This window comes from Thamnophis sirtalis, unplaced genomic scaffold (genome assembly GCF_051295495.1).
Source record: "Thamnophis sirtalis isolate CommonGarterSnake01/CBP01778 unplaced genomic scaffold, rThaSir2_p1.2 scaffold_7, whole genome shotgun sequence".
NCBI lineage: Eukaryota > Metazoa > Chordata > Lepidosauria > Squamata > Natricidae > Thamnophis > Thamnophis sirtalis.
The window spans coordinates 64,952,262-64,976,811 of record NW_028261387.1 but is presented as its reverse complement, the minus strand read 5'-3'; the positions used below and the strand labels follow the sequence as shown (position 1 = coordinate 64,976,811).

Here is a 24,550-nt window from a genome sequence, read left to right as displayed (position 1 = left end):
TGACAAATACTACACAATATGCATTTACATACTTTTTCAATGTGTACAGACTTATCAGAATAGGTGTTGTGAATTTAAGAAAAGGACAAATTGTCCATTTGGAGAATATATGGCAATTGTTGCAAGAAACATTTTTTAAAACTCCATTTTTAATATATTTAATCTTCCCAAAAGCAAGCAAAATTTCAAAATTTCCTTGATTGGAACTCTAATAAATTAGACTCTTGGCAGGGCATGCTTTGCATGGTATCCAGCTACTCCAACCTCACTGTGAAAGATGAAGAAAAATGTATTTGAATACAGGGAAATTCTGCAAAAGTATTTGAAAAAAGTGAGGAAAAGCCATACAATTAATAGAATTCACTTGGGGTTTAGCACCAAGGTATTATTTAAGGCACTAGGTTATTAAGCGAGAAACCGAGTTCTCGTTCTGCCTTAGTCATGAGACCAGTTTAGGCCAGCCATTCTTTCTGAGTCCTAGGAAAGAGGCAATGGCAAACCAATTTTGAAAAACCTTGCCCAAAATATTGCAAGGATTAATCCAAGAAGCTATGAGGAGTCAAGGATGACTTGAAGTTGCATGTGCACATACACACACACTATCATCAAGGGAGGAAACCTATATACACAAACATATCTTCTTCTATGGCTATACCAGGGGGGAGGGGTACACAGGATGGATGGACTATGAATCTAAACAAACATTTTTTTCTGCCTAGACTACTTATCTTTTCACATTCAATAGGCTAGTCTTTGGCGCTGATAATCTGTGTGTATTGCTACCCCATCTTCATTTTATCCCTCTAGATTAGATTCTGTCTTTAATATTGCATAAGCAAATTATGAGGCTATCCTAAGCCAACACATCCTTGAAAAGACAATTCATTTTACCTGATTTGCTGAGAGGAATTCCTGGTTATTGTCATTCATTCCCATATACATGTTCTCTCCGTCAAACTGGAATGACAGGGAAAAAAATAATCAAAATGCAAGTATACAGGAACCGTCAAGAAATTGCTAAATTCTATAAGCAGCTGGTCTAACCCTTGATTGATTGACTGTTTGATTTATTGCTGAAAATAATTCTAAATGTTACAGAAATTAGCACAAAATAAACCAAAATCGCAGCATGGGTCTTACAGATGTTTTATGTAAACTGGTCTGTAGTTATCCCAAAAAGGTGTATCACCACTGTGTGCAATTGAAAATCAGTATGGTGGAAAGTTTTTAAGATTTTACTACTGTAAAAGTAGGGAAATAAATTTTATAACTCCTAAAGAAAAGGGCTGCTTATAGAAATCATATGTTATAAGCAGGAGGATTAGGAAATTAAATTTAAAATTAATTGAAAAACCAGGTCTAAGAGACAAATTCTCATATCACACACTTGCATGAAGGAAAACATATGTTGGCATACAATAGATTACACTCCATACTAGTAATTATTAAGGTAAAGCCCTATCGGGCATTAGGAAAGAACCTTTATGAATAATAGATGGATCTAAATCACCTTCATTTTAGTAAACCGTAGAATTGAAAATAAATAGTTTGGACCAGATTATCAGAAGATCATCTATTTTCGTATTTCTATTTCATATTACTGGGGCCCAAAATATCTGCATTGGAAATGTTTCTTAAGGTGCTCTTGAAGTGAGGTGCATGCTAAATGACAAAAGGGTGTCGTTTTTGTTTTTAAAAGTAAGGTCCTGTTTGCAGAATTCCTTCCCAGAGATACTCCTTTAAAATCTATTTGCTCTAGGTTCTCAATCTTCAAGCTCTTTAAATACAACTTTGCTGCTGCTTTACCTTTCTTTACTGTTTTGCTGCTTCATTTACTGTGATTTTATTATATACTGTATCTATACTGCAAATTATTGTTTTATTCTTTCTACTATCCTTTTCCAACAGATTTGCTTAATTACTGCAGAAATCTTGAGTATTGGGCAAAAGAGAAGAAAGGAAGGTAAAGAGTAAATTTGTTGTCTTCTTCTGTCTTTTCTTATGGATAGTAAGCTTGGTCATAATAAATGAAGGTTTAATGGCAAAATCTAGCCTAGAAAATCCTTTCAAAAAACTAAAAGTAAATTTATTTTCATTAGTACCATATTTCTCCAGAATCAACAGTGTTTTTTAAAAATATTTATTTAGAGAAAGAAGAAAACTATAGGATAAATTCACTTGTTATGAAGAAAGGGCTATTGTAGTTCAGTTTGCCGTTTCTTATATTATTTTTAATATTGTCTGGTGTTTTGTGACCCGCCTCAAGTTGTTACTTTATTGTTAAATAATCATAATAACCATAATTATAAATAATAAAACATTAAATTATAATTATTATAATTAAATGATCAGTTGAGGGTTTTGAGCTGTTTTATATTATAACTATATAATAATTCTCTTACCATGATAAATTTTTATTTGCCAACACAGCAAGTTTTCTGTAAGTTTCTATGCCCTACATACTTTGATTTCTCATTCATAAAACTTTCATAAAACATTCATAAAAGATAGGATTGTGAACATTTCACCTGCCTTGTATCTTTTGCTATTATAATACAACAAATATTCTGATTATTTTATGTACTTCAGATTAAATAATTAAATGCCGTTGGTTAATCAGCATCTACGTTTAATACAAGTATCAGTTATTGAATATTAGATGGAATTCAGTACAAAATCAAAAATGGAGAGTTGAGATGAATTAAATTGTTGTAATGAAAAATATGAAACAAACATCTAATAAAAGTTTGGAAAATGATTTAGTCATTGAAATAATTTACTGTCGTGCAATCCAATGGAAATAATGTAGCTAAAATCCTTAGAAGAAGGACTGTCTACAGCAGTGTTTTTCAACCTTTTTTGTGCAAAGGCACACTTTTTTCATGAAAAAAAATCACGAGGCACACCACCATTAGAAAATGTTAAAAAAAATTAACTCTGTGCCTATATTGACTATATATAATTTTCCCATGGCACACCTTACACTATGTCACGGCACACTAGTGTGCCGCGGCACAGTGGTTGAAAAACACTGGTCTACAGCAAATGGTTTCCAACTTTTTAAGACCACATAACATGTTAATTAAAAAAAGAAAGATCCAAGAAACACTGATTAAGAGGCAAAGCTCTAGTGATAGAATATTGGCTGCAATTTTTTTCTTCCTTAGTTTCTTGCAGAACTACAGGCCACTGCAGAACTGGAAAACTGAACTACAGAATCATTTTTATTAAATGGATGTATAAATTGGTTATTATTAATTTTCTTTTATTTTCCTTAAATATTCTTGTGGAGTTGTATACATGCAAAACTATTTTCTTCCCAAAATTCTTGTTTTGCTACTTTACAGTAGGCCCAGTAGGACTTGATAGATATAACTGTCCAGCTATACAGGTAGTCCTCAACTTACAATCATAAGTGAGCCCCAAAATTATGTTGCTTAATAAGAAAATTTTTCAAGTAAGTTTTGTTCCATTTTATGACTTTTCTTGCCATATTTGTTAAGTGAATCACTGCAGTTGTCCAATTAGTAACACGGTTAGTGAATCTGGTTTCCACATTGACTTTGTTTGTCAGAAGGTTGCAAAAGGTGATCCCATGACCCAGGACAATGCAATCATCATAAATGTGAGTCAATTGTCAAGCATTTGAATGTAAATCACATAACCACGGGGATGCTGCAATGGTCAAAAGTGTGAAAAATGGTCACAAGTTACTTTTTTCAGTGCCGTTGTAACTTCGAAGAGTCACTAAGCAAACTGTCAGATTTCCAAAAGATATCCTAATTAATTCATGAGCCTTGAGCCAAGTTTCAAAAGAAATCCAGTCATTCATTAGGAACACCATTTCAGCAATACCCCATTGCAGTCAGATCTGATCTCATTTTAATTATGGCTGAACTTTACCTGTTTCCTCCCTCCCCTCAGTCTGGTGTTATAAATTACATTCACCAACAAGGTGCATGCCTCACAAGGCTGCTACAGTAATCTATAGCAATAATAGCAATAGCAGTAGACTTATATACCGCTTCATAGGCCTTTCAGGCCTCTCTAAGCGGTTTACAGAGAGTCAGCATATTGCCCCCAACAATCTGGGTCCTCATTTTACCCACCTCGGAAGGATGGAAGGCTGAGTCAACCCTGAGCCGGTGAGATTTGAACCGCTGACCTGCTGATCTAGCAGTAGCCTGCAGTGCTGCATTTAACCACTGCGCCACCTTGGCTCTAATCTGAGATCTGACACTAGCCAAAGGTATGTGTGGAATGCGCTCCCCCCCCTTTCTTCACAATGGCAACTTTATGAGTTGACACAAACTGTTGTAAGTCGAGGACTACATGTATTGGTGTTACTATTATAATTTATATACATGCATACACGTATACCCATATACCTCCCATACAGATATTTTTTTCTGTGAAATGTTTGAGGATGATCAGAAGGGAAAATTATAACTGTCATTCCATCAGCAGGTGCTACTTCCATTACCACATTATGACCTTCTTTATAGCATTCGTACATTACCTTGCATTACTTTTTATCATTTTGGACTCAGCTGCTGCTTTTTTACAATAGATCCCACAAAACAGTTTAGGTTGTAATGAAAAAAATATCTTAGATTTACCAAGAAAGTGGTATGAAGACAAATGAATTCATCTTTCTTTGGAAAGTGAGGAGAGTTATCTTAAACTGTCTTTTAAACTGCTATTTTCTAACTATGTACATGGACCAGTAAATGCTACAGTTTTAAAGCCACCATAGTTGGTTCTAGCAACTGCTGAGCGACATCTAGAAATCAAACTATATTCAACTTATTTTACTTCTCATGAAAGCTATACTTTTGAGCAAAGCAAGTATTAGTGCACATTTTTCAAATCACACATATTCGTGTATCTGTTATTTTCCATCTTCAGGAGGCAGTCTAATATCATCACTATTACTTTAGATTTCAGCAGATATGTGTATGCCTTTCTTAACTGTGCTATTTGCTTGAAAGCCAATTCAAACTCTCCCTTTTCATAATTCCAATTTGGTAATACATATCTATTTTATTGCTTTATATGCTATTCTTTCCCTAGCCCAGTAACTATAATGAAGCCTATCTTGGAAATTACTATGCTTCTGATTGCCAAGCAGTGAGGCTGAAAATCAACTCTCAAAATTCAATGGAAACTTCAGAACTTCGTCCCTGAAGATTAGATTTGTTTTAACTCCTGAAAGCAGTAAGAACAAAAAAATATATTTAAAAAACATACTGCTAGCTTTTTTTTTCAATTAAATGATTGCAACTTATGCTATAGCCAGATGAATAGATGTATGATGTGTTATCACTCTGTGGCAGAAAGCAGTTGGAGACAATCAGCTTTATAATTGTACCGTCTTTATGATAGAAACAAAACATTTTAATATTTTCCATTTGTTAAAATGATTTTCTCTTAGTTTTGATTAGAACTATCTCCTCATGTATATAGAGATGCTAATCAATTTCAGGAAATAAGGCTAATACATTTATTATACTCTATTTCCAAGCAAAATTGATCCAATTTATTTTTAATCAACTAAGCATGGTAGACAAGAAAAACTTTTCTGTTACTGGCTGGGGAATAGTTCAGAACTATTATACTAATTATTCTTTCTCCCATGTCACCGATTATTGAAATATATTTTGATATTGCTTTTATGCCTTTTGCAACAGAAAAAGTATGGTGATATACCTAATTACAGTACAGCCATGTAATCTAACTATTCTAATTTAATGGGTTAATTACCTATTAATTTGCACCTACACAGTTTGTGTTAACTGTCAGTAAGTCAGTAAGTTAACATAAGTTAACATCAAAATAGATTTGGACTGGAGATTACATATTTCATACTGCAGTGCCTTTCCAGATCTTAAAAAATAGATCTTGTTGGTTTGACAATGTCTACTCTCAAGTGTATGCACATAAATTATATAAATAAATGTTTCTTTAAAAAAATAAACATTCGTGGTTGTTTTTTAAAAAAAATAGAAATAATCAAGCTGATTGAAGAGAATCAGCATGGTGCAGTAGTTAAAGTACTGAACTAGTAATGGGAAGATTCAGTTTCTAGCTCTCTGTTGTGAATGGAAACCAGGTGGGTGACCCTGGAGTTAGCCACCCATTCTCAGTCCAAATCAACATCAAGCTCTCCTACAAGGCTGACTGATAAAACAATCCCACCCCATCCCCCGCCCTGCACAAATACACTTCACATCAAGCATCACGTAAACATTACAGTAAGCAGTAGAGTGTAAAAACAAATGATTACTGTACATTGGGGCAGATGCTAAGAATATGAAGAACAATTAAGCCAGTTGAAGATCTGAGTTTAAAACAAAATATCTCATATGGAAGATTATTGCCAGTTTTACATGCCATTCAGAGTTACTTCTTCATGCAAGATGCGAAGCCACATTCAAGATCAAAACATAACTGGAACAGTGACGTGCAGTGAGGTTTATGGCTGGTGAGGCAGTCTTCTTCCCCGACATCCCATTATCTAAAGTGCTTTCTTTCTTTTGCCCGCCTGAATTCTGACAGGCGGGTGAAAGAAAGTGGCAACCCACCACTGGCTTTCTTTTGCCCGCCGCTATGTCCGACATAGAAGCGGGCAAAAGAAAGCCAGGGGCAGGTTGGCGCTTTCTTTCTTTTGCCCAGAGACAGGCAGCTCAGGCAGGCTGCAGCCTCTGGGCAAAAGAAAGAAAGCGGCAGCCCGCCAGCAGAGGCGAGTAAAAGACCCACCTCTGCTGGTGGGCTGCCCCGGACACAGAGAAAGAAATCTGGTGGGCTGCCCTCCCTGCCTCTCCAACTCCTACCCCCTTCCCTCTCTTCACTCTCAAACAAACTCTCTCAAATTGAGTTTGTTTGAATGAAGAAACAAACAGACGCGCGCGCACACACACACACAAAAATTACTTACAATTACTTACAAATTACATTAATTTTGAATTCCTCTCCCTCTCTCCGACCCACATACCTTTTCCAGCTGTTTTACAATCACAGAGGATTTCAACTCTGCTCTTGCCTGCCATTATGAAAATGTAAAAATGTAAAAGGAAAAAGGCCAGAGCTGCTGAGGTCAGGCTGGGTTAGCTGCTGCCAGAGTCCCCAATGGATGACTCTGCTTAACTGTTTAAAAAATCCTCTAAAAAAACACCCTCTACAGGAGGAGGCAAGAGAACTACGTGCCTCATCTACATAAGGAATTTTTCGGCTTTTAACTCTTGCTTAACTCTGCTCGAGTGATCATAAAATGCCAGACTAGATGAGGCAAGTTGTTCTCCTGCCTCCTCCTGTAGTGGGCCACTTTTTAGAGGCTTTTTTAAACAGTTAAGCACTAAGCAGAGTCATCCACTGTGACTCTAGCAGCAACTACCTCAGCCTTTTTCCTTTTACATTTTTTTTCTTTTCATGATGACAGTGGTGAGGCTCTGCCTCCCCTGCCTCCCTTGACTGCACATCACTGAACAGGGATTAATGTTTTTTTAAAGTTAACCTTTATTAATATCCCTTTCCTGAACTTCAAATACATGGATCTTTCCTTTTATTCTCTATTGAAGTATCTAGCTTTCTATTGCAGATATGATCTGCATATCTAGATGTTATGAGTGCTTTTCTTCCTAATTTTGATTTTGCCTTTATGATGTTCTACTGCTGTTCCCACCTGTTGGTTAATAAATGCCCAAATATAATATCAGACAGAATATACCGTAGTAAAAACAAAAGGAAATCAGGACACTATAGACATTATCTCAATGAAGATGAAAAATTAATGGAAGTGGAAATAGAAACAAGGATATAATTATTTGCAATTGATGATTACAAATACAAATAGGAAAAGGATTTTAATGGCTTTTCAAGATCAGAAGATGTGGCATTCCAAGAAAAATATGTTCCCCAAATAAAAAGATGTGGAAAAAACTGAAAATTTCAGATTTCATAAGAAACAAACAAGGGAATGAAGGTGCCAGCAAACTATTCCAGTTTGGTGTCCAATTACGTTGAATATTTCCAATGATCCTCAGACATGAGGAAGGTTGATTTACAGATAAAGAAGAAGCAGGGAAAACATACGAAAACAAGAAATTTATGAAGAAAAAAAGACTACATTGAAATAAATTCTGCTTTGTCTGACAGCACTGCAAAATAGGATAAGCAAGATAAATCAGTTGAATGGTTGAAATATCACAATAAAAAAACTTTTCATCCACATTGTGAATGTCAATTGCACACCATGCTGCAGACTCTGACATTTAATCCCTACCCCAACTAGTAAATATTGTTCTTATTCATGTTTAGGATCCACCAGAAAAAATAGAAGCAGAAAAGTTTTGGAATCCTGAAACGCCAAGAAACTGGACCAATACAGGAATCTTGAAGCCAACAATCATTTTGCTTCAGGATGTTTTCTATTTCTTTTAAAGTAAATAAATTGTCTAGTCAGAAATATTGAACTTACTGATTAGTTTTATGGCTGATGTTCAATTTTCTAAATCCCCCTATAAACAGTCCAGGGCCTGTTTTTGTCATTCTTCGGACTGGGTTCCACAAAATCTAAACTATTTAAGTGTTCATAAAGACAAAAAAGGAACAATAACTTACCAAATTTTGGCTTAATTTAAAACATTGCAATATCTTTTAATCTGACTTGGTACTAAATTTTTGATTTTGTTATTATTACTATGAAAATTGTTTTCTATATAGCTACAGACTTACTGAGGTTGTCTGTAACCAGAACAGTCCACATATTCTGTAATGTTATAAATCTAATTACAAATCCCAGGATACAAAAGCTACTTTTTGCTACCAGACCATAAGAAAGTCAGCAGGCGGCTGCAAATGGCACGTGATATCCTCACTTATTGACCTGTGCAGTCCTCGCTTAACAATGACAACCAGAACTGTCAGAATTGCCATTCCTAAATGGCTCAGTTGCTTATCAGTGGCAATTCTAGTACCAATTGTTGTTTGTTAATCAAGAACTACCCATAATACCATGGAAACAACTTTTAAGATTGAATTTGAAATGGCCTGAATTTTAGCCTAGTCTCTCTTGTAAGCACAACTATTTTCTTCCTCTCACATCAAGCAGTGCCTAACTATCTCATTTTCCTTTTATAGATGGGTGTCCAACCTTCTGGCTTGCCTGTGCCTCACTGAGTAAAGAGGAATTGTCTTGGGCTACATATAAAATATATAAAATAGTTAATGTATATAAATATTGCTGAAAAATGCATAATGATAAAAGTTTACAATTGTGTGGAGCAGCATAACTAGCTCTCTATGTAGCCCCTGGATACTTGATTCTTCAAGATTCTGTATATGCTAATTTCTAGAGAATTTGTCATAGAAATTAGAAGCAAAGTGTGAAACTAATAGAAACAAAGATGCTCAACTTTTTAATTAAAACAAAACAATATTCAATACAACTCAGCACTGCACGCTAGAGTGCTTTGACTCTGAAACTCTGCCAGAAAAAATATTTATTCTAATTTTATCTAAAAATATATATAATCAATTTAACACCATTCCCTGGAACTGCTGGTTAAATTGAAACTGTCTAACTCATTTATACTACAAATATAAGATGGATCCAATTCTATTAAGAGGCTGATTATTACATATCTCAAGCTTCTATAAAATGAGACTTAGTCCAAATCTAAGTTTCTCTAACAATAACTCGTTAGATGAACAATTGTTTTCTTTCATTCCCTATTTTCTTCAAGAAACTTTGCATATATTCTCAGTTACATTACTTGATACACCTGATTTAGTTTCACTTTATTGCTTTCATTTCAAACGTTGGGTGAATGTAATGGAATGTAATCCAATGGTTGGAAACTAATCAAAGAGAGAAGCAACCTGGAATTAAGGAGATACTTTCCAACAGTGAGGACAATTAACCAGTGGAACAGCTTGTCTTCGGAAATTGTGGGTGCTCCAACACTGCAGGTTTTTAAGAAGAGACTAGACAGTCATTGAAATGATATGAAATGGCATAGGTTCTCCTACTTGAGCAGGAGGGGCTGGACTAGAAGACCTCCAAGGTCCCTTCCAGATTTTATTCTATTCTATTCTGGTCTAGTCTAGTCTAGTTCATTAATTCTATTATTTCACTTAATTTTATTTTTCCTTTTTCCCAAATATATCGTTATATTGGACAATTTAGACTGTTATAAAAGAAAATGCCTCACCAAAAATGTTCCCTTGGGCAAGAACTACTTTCACTAAGTGCTGCCTTGTATTCCTAGGACTTTTCACAAGATTTTGTTAGCCTCCAGGTTTCTCAAACTTTAGACAAGAGCTAGACAATAGAGACAGGTCATTAGCAGAAAGGCTTAGAAATCTCTAGCTGATCTAACTAATCAGCCAATTCCACAATAAGATATAGTATATGGGGGCAACCATTATTATTTCATTGAATTCATCAATAGAAACAATTATGCCCTTTCATACTGTGGTAACTCTTTGCATGGTGTGTATTATCATTGCTTTCACTTGTTGATGAACATTTCCAAATGTCCTTGGACCTAAAATATTTACACTCCCTACTTCCCCCACATAGCAACAAGACAAATCTTACCGAAACAATTATTCAGTGCACAGATGAAAGACTACCTGGCAATTAAATCCTGAATGATCTAACCTTGAGTTCTATGAAAGAAAAAAATGGCTTATAAATAAGACAGAAACCAGCTTTACAGATTGTTTTTAGGAGTTGAGTTGAAATGAATTCCTAATATATGCTTATAGCATTAGTCCAAAAGTAATCCTAAAGAAATAGTATTCTTCATTTGCAAAATTAGTTTCCTTCTCCCTGACTTTAGATGCTATTCTATGAAACAATAGAACCACTTACTTTAGAAAAGCAAAGGGCCAATTTGATGCACCATTGTAACTGAATGAGCCGATTTAGAAAGCTTACAAATAGATAAACTACAAACTTTATCATGCTGGAGGGCAGAACTACTTCAAATTATATTCTTGACCTTAATCTATCTCATCTAAATAGTATTTCATTGGATTTAGTTAAAAGGGGAAAGTCATACTGCAAAGAAATGAATTTTTCAAGAAGAAAGTAAAATTAAACATGTTTAATGTTTAATGTATTGAATGACATCCAAAAAAAATGATAAAGGAGACATAAATGTTATGCGCTGCTGCAGATATATTCAAATGACAAGCAGAATATATTGTTTCAAAGTGTGTTGGCAAAGATTCAGAAAAGCACACAAAAAAGCATGACTTTAGACAAGCCCTTTCAAGCAGTACATTACTGCAACTATGTTAAAATCTGTTCTAAGAATAACTCCTAGAGACAATCAACACTTTTCAACATATATACAACACTTTTTTTGAAGTTTAAATATTTTTACTAGGGTAATAAATGCAGGTTATAAGCAATATAAACAGCTATGAAATGCAAGCATATTTATGGCATGGTATCCTAGTGGCCCACCATCAAAATAGTGTTTTTTATTTTAATCACAAGGAAAGCAAAAAAACTTTTATGTTCTTCTGGTTTTTATATTATTTGAAAACAAAAACATTTGAAGATATATCTTGTGACCTACTGATTAGGAAATCAGTTGGGCTGAATGGAAATTCCATTAGGTGTCTCACAGCTAGTCAGCAATAGTCGGAGTTGCCTTCAACTTTTTTCTATTAATGGAATGAGTTATAGAATAGGGTGCTATAAGGTTCAGTCCTAAGTATTCTTCAATCTTTATATTTGGTAATTTCATAATTTCAAATCAAAGCATCCTCATCAAACTGCTTTCTTGCAGAAACACATTAAATAAAGCTTATTTACCACTTCTTGGGGGACATAATTCCATGGCACAAAGTTCTTTTTTCTTAATATTCAATATTATCAGCAACTTTTTATTCATTTATTTTAAACCCACATGTTAAGTGGTAAGTGTACTGACTTGGATTTGTAAAGGGAGATTATTTTAACACAATAACATTAAATGTTTAACTGCATGTCATTCTTCCTTTTTCTTCTAACATTTCCTATTGTTTTGGTTTCTTCTGAATAATTCATATTTCAATTATTATATTCCAATCATGGGTTTCTTCCCATCAGGACTTTTTATACCTTTTAAGACATACCTGCCTTCATGTACTAAGTCTTCAAGCTCATCCTTTTTATTCCCCATAATGTAAACATTCATATATAGACTATCAAGACCATAAATGTTGAGTCAAAGTTCTTTCTACTTCTTTAGTAGCTCTCACTTTCAAAGTGCACAAGTTTTTATCAGAGATCCTTAATCAGGGATTGTGTCTCCAACTCTACTGGATTCTCTTTAAAATCTTGTTCAAACTTCCCTTGCTTTGGCCTCACATTCTTTACAAATTTTTGTGAGGTACAACCCATACCATGCCAACAGCATGCAATTGGTTTAACTCAAACCTTGGTCAACAAATCCTTTTACATTGTCAGTCATTCACTTGCACTGCAGACCTCAACTCAAGTAGTATCAAATTCTGGGCATCATATTTTAAGGTGGAGTCAGATGGATTAGAACAGGTGCAAAGAATGACAACTGAAATTATCAGAAAATACGATTGAAGGAACTGTATATATTCAGCCTTGGGTACAGAAAATAGAGTAGTTGTCAATCACACTTTTTAATATATTAAATGCATGAGTGAAAAGAAAACTGGCACATTCTCTCTTGTCCTAAAAGGGAATAACAAGTTAATGTTGGAAGAAATAGACTCTGAATGAATGTTAAAAATAGTTCAATCTTTAAAACCAGTAAAAGAGAAGGAGCATACACCACTGATATCTTCCAGCATAGGATGTCTATATATTTATCATGGATGCTTTAAATTGGATTCTTGCACTGAGAAAGGATTTCTTAGCTTATCTTAGTCCTTTCCGTTTCTATAATGCTCTTTCCACTTGTTCTATGGTTCTATGATTCAATAATAAGATTTACAGTACACTCCTATAAGATCTGCTTGGATACAAATCCCATACATTTCAATATATCTTAATCCCCTCACAAAAAAGCATGCATTCAATTGTATGTTTAATCAAAAATGTTTAATTTATCAATGCCACATCCATGTTTAATGTGCTCAATGATTATGAAAAAGTTTTGTACTCTGAGTTCATTTTCACTGTCAAGAGTATCATTGCATGATAAAGAAATTTTCAGATTGTTTTTCCTTACAAAATAAGAAAATATGGACTTTTATGAATTCATAGTAAAATATGAAGGTTCAACTGATAGAAACGTCTTCGACCCAGGGAGCAACTGCCTTGGGTGCCCCATGTAGAGTGATAACAGCCATTCAAAGAACAGTTTAGTATCTGAAATATTCAGATTGACCTAAACTTTTATTTCAGTACTTTTTCCTCTACAAAGCTGTTCACTAGTAGTTTAAATTCAATGAACAAAACACAGAAAGATTTTAAAAAACACTAACAAATGATGTAGAAGGGAGGAAGTAGAGGGAGGGCTTGTGGCTTCTCAAAGTTTTTACATCACCTCCTCTACCTTGTTTCTCCTACTCTGAAATAGTATTCAAACAGTACACAATTATGACAGTAAGCACCTTAAAAATAATAATGCTATGGCATTATCTAAATTTAGATTAAAATCCATTCCAACACACACACATACACAGAAAGGGCAGGGGAGGGAAGGAGGAAGGAAGGAAGGAAATGGAAGAACACTTCAGAAAGTATTCTTTCCAACAATTCAGTTAAACATAAATATGTACAAAATAATCACAATGCTCATGAAATTCATAATATAAGACAATAATCTGAGTATTGTGAAACCCATATATATGTACCTATAATCAGGCAAGAAGAAAATATATGTTATTAAGACAAAATAAGCATGAAATGAAACTTTTTCAATAAAAAAGGAATGTGTGCCAATAGCAAAGTGATTGGAATCATAAAATAGGGTGGCAGGAACAGAAAAGCAAAAATTAATCTTTTTCCCTGGAAGGCACCATATATGTCCTCTTCCTGGATCTCTCAAACTCCATCAAAATTATTTTAATGTTCTGGAAGAAAAAAATAGCAAAAAGCACTGAGTGCTAGGAAGAGGTCCTACCAAATATTATATTATATAATATAAATATTATATTATATTATATTATATTATCCTTCTCCCAAGTCCTGCAACTTTAGATTTCTGATAAATCAATTCACTGAGATTGGAAGCTTTGCACTATTTTTCATGTCCAATCTGTGACTTGATAAACAAAATACATCTCATCAACCATGCATTGTGAACAAATAATCATTAATAGTTGTTTATTTATATAGCTTGCTACAACAGCAAAACAAAGGTTGCTGAGTTTCTGGCAAGTCACAATAAATTATTTGGATTCTAGTTCAGTAAGTAACACATTGTGCAGATCACAAGCTACCTCATTTACTTTTTTCAGTAAAATATTTTTGAAAAAGAACAAAAGAATCAACAAGCTTTAGTGACAATCGTAATGATTCGTATCTGTACAATATCTGCAAATCGCAGGAAATGGAAAATACATATACAGTATACATAGAAAAAATATGCATTGAATAAAAAATCCACAAAAATTGCCAAGTGTTAACAACATTAACTGAAACCATTCAGAAACAATTTGTTCCCTCTCAAAATTGAAGCACTACAATGTAAGATTATGCGAACAAACTGACTGTCACCATTTGAATACATATTACTTTTTAGGGATGAATATCATGAATGTCTGTCATTCCTTCTTCAGGTTCAACTGCCTCTTATCTGACCATTGCCTAGTCTGCAGCTCTTTCTCCTGTTTCCCAAGCTCATTCCCATACACCACTGCACAGTTCCTCGAGTACCTGGGGGCCTTATCCCATGTAAGGATGTCTGCAAGGACCCTCTGCAAGAAAGTTAGCAACTGGTGCACCAGATGAAGCTGGGAAAAGGCCTTCCTGGTGACAGTTTATCAAGTGGGAACCCTCAAATTGTAAAACTACCCTTGAATAGCAAACTGGGACAAGAGATGCTATAGTCCATTGATAGCTAACCATTCTGTCCTTGTGTGCCGAAAGCATGTGCCCTCCCCGGCCCGGCCCTTGCGCATGTGCACATAACTCCCCCATGGCCCATTTTGGGCCTAACAGGCTCCTTGGAGCTTCCAAAATGGGGCACAGGGGGGGCCACAGCATTCCACCAAACTCCCCCCGCCCCAGCATTTGCAATGTGACCCTCCCTCCCCCCATGTATGTGCATGCTTCTCCTGCATGCACAGCAGAAACCCAACAATCAGCTGAACGGTGGGTGGAGCACGTGCATGTGTGGTGGAGCTGAGCTGGGGTGATGGCTTGTGTGCCGACAGAGAGGCCTCTGTGTGCCACCTGTGGCATGTGTGCTGTAGGTTTGCCATCATGGCTATAGTCAGATAAGGATTAGCATAGCTTGCAGCTGAATTGTGAGTGGAGCAAAAGGCTCAGAAGAGACCCTCCCTGGTTTTCTCAGGTGATGGGGGAAGAATTGTATTTTCAGACATTCAAGACTGATTTTACCCTTACAAGGTAGAACTGTGGTGAGATGGGTAAAGGGCTAATACTATCATGCCTTAATCCCATCACCCTGGAGCTGAAGGGGGAGATCTTTGTTATGTAGAATAGACTGTCTCAAGCCTTTTAATGTCCCATTGACGAAGGTGGGGGCTATTAAGAGTGAGTCTGTTTCCTGCCTAAAAACATATTTCTCAATTTCTTATCCAGGGAAATATAATATTCTGCCTTTTTAATATTTCCCAGGGGGGTTCACTTTTTTAGGCGAGGGGTAGGTTTTAACTTCCTACAGCGGTTCAATGACTGAACACAAAGAGGGAGGGAGGGAGAGGGAGAGAGGGGGGGAGGGAGAGAGGGAGAGAGAGAGAGAACTTTGTTCTGAAAAGCTATGAAATTGGAGACTGAAATGTGACCTTTATTCAAATATAACTATACAATTCAACTGCCTTTAAAATTAAGATGTGATATCCAATGAGCCAGAACTATAATCTTCCTTTAATCTTTATAAACAAAGTCTTCTATAATTGAAACACAGTTGCTAAACAGAGCTGTTTATCAGGACTTCTCATGCTTTGAAGTTTTGTTCCATATGCAGTAATATGTATATCTTCATGGACAGAAAGCTTCATTTGAAAAAAAAATAAACTGTCTGTAAAAGCACAGATTAAATACTGAATTTAGAACTTTTGGGGCGATGCCTAGAAGATCCATCAGAAATGAGAAGAAACAGAAAGACCCTGGGGAAAAAAATGCAAATAAAGGGATGTCCAGTGTAATACTGAGATTTTTTAATAAATCTCATAAGTAATCCTCTTAGGTTTGAAGCTTAAAAATGAGTAGAAATAGTCTACATGATTGTCTTAAATTAAAGAAAGGTTCTTTAATACTTCAAAGATGAAATAATTAATTATATATTGAACTTCCACATACAGTAATTTGCTTCATTCAGTATCTATTACTAACAAAACATCGACTTTTTTCCTACCATTAGGATCCCACTGTTTTTTGCATGTTTTAGATCTGTTGTATATTTCAACTTAGAAGTCCAAATACCTATACTGATTACCTTATAGGCACCCCATACAAATTATTCACAATAGAATCACATACTCAAGTTTAAGTGAGAGTTAAGGTTAGGGTTATGCCTAGAGTGAGGCATAACTAAAAATGTGGTTTCTTGACCTCAGCTGTGGTTTATTTATATGACTACCTGATATATATTTTTAGCTTGACTAAATTCAATATGAAATAATAGTTTGAAACTGGCTTGTGAAATTTGATTTGTGCTCATTGTCACATGTGAATTTAGAAACATTGAACTTCTACAGGAATAGAATTCGGCAAGAGCAAATACCATCCTCAATATTTAATCTGTTTTCTAAAGAACAATTAATACTTTTGTAGAGGTAGCTTCTCCTGAAATTTTAGGGTGGCTACTGGTTGCATAGAAGTCCTATATTCCCCCCTCCCATTTCATTTAAGTAAGCTATTTTATGAATCTGTCCACAAATGCCTAAATTCTTCTCAAAGCTTACCTTTGTGCCATTTTTATTTTCATGTTTCTGTTCACATAAGTTTCATTCTTATGCAAAACATGTGTGTGTATGTTTGTAGGGGGGAGGAAATGCTACATTCTTCCTTAGTCCAAGCAACAAATCTTAAACCTTAAGAGAGCAATGAGTTTAAAATAATGCATTTATTGTATTGATCTTAAGAAGAGACCTAAATTGAAGAGCACAGTTAACTGACTTAAACAAAGCTTATTTTTGAACTAGTGTTCCTAAGTACAGATGTGATTGACTTGCCTAGAGAAAGATGAAGCCTTTCAGTAAAAACTCTTGTACTCTTTGTGTTGCAAACTTTTCACCCAAAACACTTGTAGAAAAACAAGATAAATTCTCCTGTAGACAAATGGTTTTTGTGATGCATTATTATGTGTATTATCTGGAATTAAGGGAGATATATTTGCTTTCTTTAAGCAAGTGTACACTGCAGCCAAATCTAATTTAATTTAATAAGAATTCCAGCTTAAATTGTTTCATCATAATCATAAACACTGTATGATAAAATAACGGTACTTCATCACAGGGATAGAGCAGGACATTGTTTTATGCAGGCAGCCAAATTTACTTGAAAATATCAAACAGGTATAATTTTCTACTGATTTTCAACTATAAATCAGGTAGACTTAGCATATTTAGAAAACACTTTAAAAAATAGCCTGTTCCCTTTTCCTCTGGTAATGCACTACATTCTTATTATGCTAACTGAAAAAAATGGTTTTAATATCTGAGTGTAAAAATCTAAATCACTACTAGATGGCAACAAGCAGACAAAAAAAAAAACCCTTCACAGTAGTCCTATTTTAACAAAACTGTGCACCTGACTTATCCAAAACATGCAGTCCCAGGTGCCTTATAGAGAACAAGATGACAGTTGCCATTCATAATGATGTTGAAAGGAAACATCAACACAGAAAGGAAGCAAACAAGATGGAGGATAAAGAAACAGTTGTGCCATCTGCTTAATTACATCTGGGTAAAGGGCAGTTGTTTAAAATGTTGGGGTATTAGTATATATTGTGAAACAATTTGAAAGATGTTCTAGGATATGTGCTAATTTGTGCTAGAGTGGCCAGATAAAATTCTAGATTCATTTTACATTTGGGAAATAAGAGTTATCATTGTGCTTCATATGAACAATGATAGGACACTGAGATTAAGCCTGTGAATGGTTTTGAAAGTGGAATTTTTGTTGAAATGGAAAAAAGGAAAATATTTTTTAAAAGAAATGTACCGGTAATAGAAAAAAAGTGACATGACTTGTAAAATGAACAACCTAGGAAAGGAAATAATAATGATTTAGCTTTACGCTGTGCTCTACTGACAACAGAAGATAAGATTCAGTGCTAGAATGATAGTCTACAATCCTAGATATATTTACTAGGAATAAGTCCAGTGTAACTTATAGGTTTTATTTCTGAATAAGACACATGTAGGGTTGTCCTGTCAATGTTCTACCCCAGAATATTACATTTAGTGTAACCTTTTGGGCAGTGCAAATTTACCATGGGAGAGGGCAATTTTGCAGGAGCGAGTTCACATATAATGCAGATTTGTTAATAAAATTGTGATTTGTTGATGACATCCAAAGAAAGCCCTGCAAATGCTACAGATCAGCTCCTTGCATAGTGTGCTGTGGCAGAACGCAGATGATAAAAAATAGCAGCCACGTGCTGGTAACTGAAAGATAGTGGGAAAAGAAAGGTATGAAAACGATGGTAAAACTGGAAATGTATGCACAGAAGTAGCCCCTGCTGGCTGCTGTTGCCCCCCGTACTGCACCACTACAAAGACAACAGCATTCACCAAAACAGATCATCCTCCTGGCTGAAGATGAACTATCTTGTAGTGTTGTGACGAAGAGCAAACTGGAAGTCAACAAAGAAAACTTGCTGCCACCATGATTATCAGAGTGGCCTCAAGGAGAAGAGTAATTGAAGCAGAAACAAGGGAAAAGATCTTAGTTCCCATAGGCTAGCTATCTGACTCAGGAGGATAATGAATCACAGCAGAACGAATGGGTGAAAGGTTCCTGTGAAATAAAACAGGAGGGATCACTGAGCCAGCCACCTTATTTGAATGTTCAGATCAGGAGTTCCCAACTCCCAGACATTATGAGTCCATGACCTGTTAGGAACTGGGCCACACAGCTGGAAGTGAGTGGTGGGTGAGTGAGCAAAACCAAAACCATTATCTCCTCCTGTGGTCTGTGAAAAACTGTCTTCTACAAAACAGGTCCCTTGTGCCAAAAAGGTTGGAGACTGCTGATATAGACAATCCCTATGGACAGTTCCCCAAAAGGTATTATGTTAGAAGCAAAAGTCAGATGAACTGTTAACTGGATTTAGTTTTTAGTTTTAGTTTTATTTGTCATTTATAGGCCGCCCTTTTCCCTGAGGGGACTCAGGGCGGCTTACAATTCGTGGGAAGGAGTGCAAGACAAAACATAAAATATGTGAATAAAATAAAATAAAACAGTAAAACACAACATTCATTCAACATTCGGGTGGGGCGGATTAGGATCTTATCCCCAGGCCTGACAGGATAGCCAGATCTTAAGGGCTATGTGGAAGGTCTGGACGGTGGTGAGGGTACGAATCTCCACGGGGAGATCGTTCCAAAGGGTCGGAGCTGCTACTGAGAAGGCTCTCCTCCGCGTAGTCGCCAGTCGGCACTGACTGGCGGATGGAATTCGGAGGAGGCCTAATCTGTGCGATCTGATGGGTCGAAGGGAGGTAATCTGCAGAAGGCGGTCTCTCAAGTACTCAGATCCACTACCATGGAGGGCTTTATGGATGGTAAGTAGCACCTTGAAGCGCACCCGGAGATCAACAGGTAGCCAGCGCAGCTCGCGGAGGATAGGTGTTATGTGGGCGAACCGCGGTGCGCCCACAATCACTCGCGCGGCCGCATTCTGGACTAGCTGAAGTCGCCGGATGCTCTTCAAGGGCAGCCCCATGTAGAGCACATTGCAGTATTCCATCCTAGAGATCACAAGGGCTCGAGTGACTGTTGTGAGGGCCTCCCAATTCAGGTAGGGCCGCAACTGGCGCACCAGGCGAACAGCCGGACTGGAAGGGGTCAAGGTAACTAGCTTCCTCCAAGGACCATTGAAGCTGGAAGGCCACCATCTTCTCAACAACCTTCCCAACAAAGGGGAGGTTGGAGACTGGACGGTAGTTGTTAAGAACGGCTGGATCCAAGGATGGTTTCTTCAGGAGGGGTCTCACCACCGCCGCTTTAAGTGCGGCGGGGAAGTGCCCCTCCCGAAGGGAGGCGGTAACGACCGCCTGGATCCAGCCGCGTGTCACCTCACTGCTGTTGGCAACCAGCCAGGAGGGACACGGGTCCAGTATACAGGTGGAGGCACTCACAGCTCGTATGCCCTTGTCCACATCCCCTGAGGCAACATCCTGGAACTCAACCCAGAGATGGTCTGCCAAGTTATCCCCCTGTGTCTCGGCTGGCTCTGCAGAGGTGGAGTCCAAGTCCGACTGAAACCCAGCAACTTTGTCCGCTAAGAACTGGACATACTCCTCAGCCTTACCCTGTAGGGGGTCCCCCGCATCCCTCTTATTTAGGAGGGAGCGGGTTATCCTAAACAGGGCGGCTGGGCGGGACTCAGCGGATGCAACCAAGGTGGCAATATATGTTCTTTTAGCTGTCCTCAATGCCCTGATATATTCCTTGGTGCATTTTGTCAGAAGTGCTCGGTTCAATTCGGACTTATCGGACCTCCACAAGTGCTCTAGGCGTCTCCTCCGGCGCTTCTTCTCCCGGAGCTCCTCGGTGAACCAAGGAGGCCTCCGGGATCCGCCGACCCGGAGGGGCCTTAGTGGCGCACACTGAGAATTTTTTTTGGTACATCCTTGGTGGCAGCTGTTGATTAGGGCTCCCATTTCTCTCCGATGAAAGGGGAAGGGGAAGGAAAGGAAAAAGAAAAGAAATTGGGATTGGGATTTTTTTTTATTAGTAGTAGTAGGAATTCTGACAACATGACAGCTTCCACAAATGGTGGTGAAGACATTTGTATAGTCAAAGGAAGATTATAGAAGCAAGGGGTTGAAGTGCTGTTAGTTTTATCATTGATCAATCTCTATGTGTTTATAACTTATGCCCTTAACACCTCTCACTTGGGCTATTATAATCTGCTCTACATGAAGCTGCCTTTGAAGATCACGTGGAAGATTCGATTAGTTCAGAATGCCAGAGTCTGGTTGTTAATGGATAGTTGCTGCTGTAAGCATTTTGCACCTGTGCTTCACGCTCTGCACTGGCTTTCTATTAGTTTCTGTGTGCAATTCAAAGATATATTTTTTGACTTGCAAAGCCCTATCTAGTTTGTCACTAAGATATTTTCAGAACTATCTCTTCCACTCAATTTTGACCCACCCAAGGCAACCTCTTAGGATAATCTATTAGTAGCCCCTCATTTCCATGAGATTAAGTTGAGGTACACCCACAAATGGGTGCCTATGTGCTGCCAATATAATGGAATTCCATCTTTCCTGAAATCTGATCAGCTCCTACCTTGTTAGGTTTCAGGAAATAACTAAAAATATAACTTTTTAAAACAGCCTTTAATTTAGAGAGGTCATCATCTATTTTTATTGCCTTCTGACTTTATTTTACTTTATATGTGGTTTAATTTGGAGATGGACTGTTTATTGTTATGTACTTTTAAAAATTATGTGAACATCTTTTTGTTGAACTCATTTTAACTCATTAAAAGGTTCTTAATGATGGCTTGCAAAAAAACAAATGCATTAGTGCAAAATGCTTTATCTAAGCCAGTTGCCCCAGATAGTACAGCTTTCACTGAAGTCTTCACTGTAAAGGTTAGACAGCTAAAATGGCATGAGAGATCTTCATGGTTATGTGAAGCACTGCCATGAAAGTGACTCAGTGTGAGAACATATACAAGGAACCAGACCAAAGCAATTAATGCTGGTATATCAGCTGCTTAGCTACCAAGCAGTTGCCATCCATAAGAATCTGGATCTCCTTTTGGGGGTGGTGTTATAAGTAGCTAGATTAATAATTAGGGGAGGGGTCAAATCAGTGGTGGGTTGCAGGTGGTATGCCCCGGTACGGGTGTACCGGATCCTCCCCAGAGCACCAGGTACCGTACCAGTACGGTGCTCCAGAGGGACCACCCACCTGTGCTACTTACTGTGTTTTAAAGCTGTTGCCACTTTTGCCCTCACACATGGCGTGTACAGCGCCTATATGACGCTCTGCTGAGCAGCTGGAGCATCACAGAGACTTGCGAAAGCGTCATTTGATGCTACAACGCATGCGCGCTCTGTGCATGTGGGTGACACCGGGGCCGTTCCAAACGTACAGGTTGGAACGGAATCTGGAACCCACCACTGGGTCAGATGTAGTTTTTATGTTCATGATTTCCATAGCAATCATACATCTGTTCCAAGTAATATTGGGCATATGTGACCAGGGTTTTACTTCAGAGCAGACTAAATATGATCTGAGCATCCTAACATCCATTTATTTGTTTGTTTGTTTAATTTATATGCCACCCATATCCCTTTCCAGTGATTCTACCATCTATTCTAGTCACTTCCTTGTGAAAGTGATGATCTGGACCTCCATATGGATGTCTCTTTCCATTGGATTGATTCTGTAAAGCATGGGTACCAAATTCGCTGTGACAACTTGCCATCATGTGATGTTTTGTGATGTTTTTCCCCTTTGTGGAGCTGGGATGGGCATGGCCTGCATCCGGCCCACTTGACACGCCTGCTGCACAGGATGGATCCAAATATACTCCAAAAGACATTTGGAGGGTTTCCTGACAACCATAAATCCCACACAGTTTTTTGGTTTCCATCTGCTGGAAGGAGCAAAGGATGGACTATAGATGTATACTATATATTTTTCTAAGTGACAGTCATCCGGCTGTAGGGGGGGTGGGAACAATTTGTATACCAAGATAGGAACCAGTTTTGTACATGAGGTAAATAAATCATGTTATAGGCTATTAATTTAATTAGTTATTAATTCAACAATATTTAGATATTTATTGTGCCCCAGTCTGTATAGGATTCATTTTGGAGATACAGAGATTTGTATATTTTTATGCAAATATGTCACACATACTCATTTGTTGAGGTCTCTGTATGTGGTACTTATCAGTTTCGCTGCTAATGTTAAATATAGCCTGGGTGCTGATGATCTTTCAGAAAACTTGCTCTGAAAACATTTTAGGGCTCAAAGCCTATCTTTCCCTATTTTTATGCATCAAATTTATTCTCATCTCATATTTCTAAAAACTTTTACTTTTTATTAGTAAGACTTGTTTATTAGTAAGCTTTTTAATTTTTATTTTGTGCCTTTGAATCACCATTAATTCCTGGTGACTACTTAGACACATCCCTGCAGTTTTCTTGGCAAAGATTTTCAGAAGTGGTTTGCCATTGCCTCCCTTTAAGGACTGAGAGAGAGTGACTGGTCCAGCTGGCTTTGTGCTTAAGGTGGTAATAAAACTGAGTCCTCTGGCTTATAGCCTGGTGCCTGAATCATTACACCAAACTGGCTCTAAAAAAATTTAATTTTAGGGTTTATTATAAATTGGCTCAACTGTTTCCTATTGCCATTTATTTAATTTTATATATATATATTAATTTTACATTTTACATGGGCATTTGGAAGGAAGGCAGGAAATGAATAAACACCCTTGGCAAAAGCTGCCCTGATCAATAGAGGGAAACATACATTTAAAGATAGTATCTGGCTTTGTGAGTCATACAGTGACAGAATAAGGAAATGTTAGCATTCAGCAATTTCAACGGCTTGTGAAACTTTAAAATATTTGAATCCTTAAAACTTACTGCACATCTCTGTTTGATACTCCATTATTACCATTACAACCAACAATACATTTAAAATATGTTGGTGAAACAATGTAAAAGAAGCTTTGTCCAACTAATTAATGGCTTAGTGGGAGAAAACCAGATTGAATCTATGTTTGTTTCAGAGAAGTTGTGTAGTTTTGCTCAGCAGTTAAAAAATGGAACCGACAGCTTCAAAGATAGGAAAACACAGATAAGATAAAACTTGCACAATACACACCTGCCCAATAGCTCTCACCAGCCTTTCCTGCAATACATCCAGTTCATTCAATTACAGTATTACTAAAGATTTACAACAAAATTACCTTTCATTGCAGTTTCTTTTAAAATGATTTGGCATTTGCTAGTATTTTCTATTATAAATCTAATTGCAGATTCCAAACAGACAAGGGCTCATTAAGCCTTAATTATGCACATGTTGTTTTCAACAAACATTTTCATTTGGACTGCTGTGAGCTGTAATTGTTCAGAAAGCACCACAGCCACAGAATTTAATGCTCAGCTGGGATATCAGAAGTTGCTTCAATTTTTTATATTGGTTTGTTTGTTTTACATGTAGGTAATCCAAGAGCTCTGCTCCT

At 36.9% G+C, this 24,550-nt stretch overlaps 1 protein-coding gene across 5 annotated transcripts in view; it reads right to left on the bottom strand.

Moving 5' to 3' along the window:
- Positions 1-24,550, bottom strand: part of TOX2 (TOX high mobility group box family member 2) — a 209,452-nt gene that overhangs the window by 133,502 nt on the left and 51,400 nt on the right. For 4 of the 5 annotated variants that reach the window (XM_087720317.1, XM_087720314.1, XM_014069267.2 and 1 more), the window contains exon 2: positions 892-957. In XM_087720317.1, coding sequence (XP_087576443.1) covers positions 892-957 — 66 coding nt within the window. Of the gene's footprint in view, positions 1-891; positions 958-8,476; positions 8,497-24,550 lie in introns of those variants that run through there. The other variant, XM_014069270.2, reaches the window with a different exon arrangement.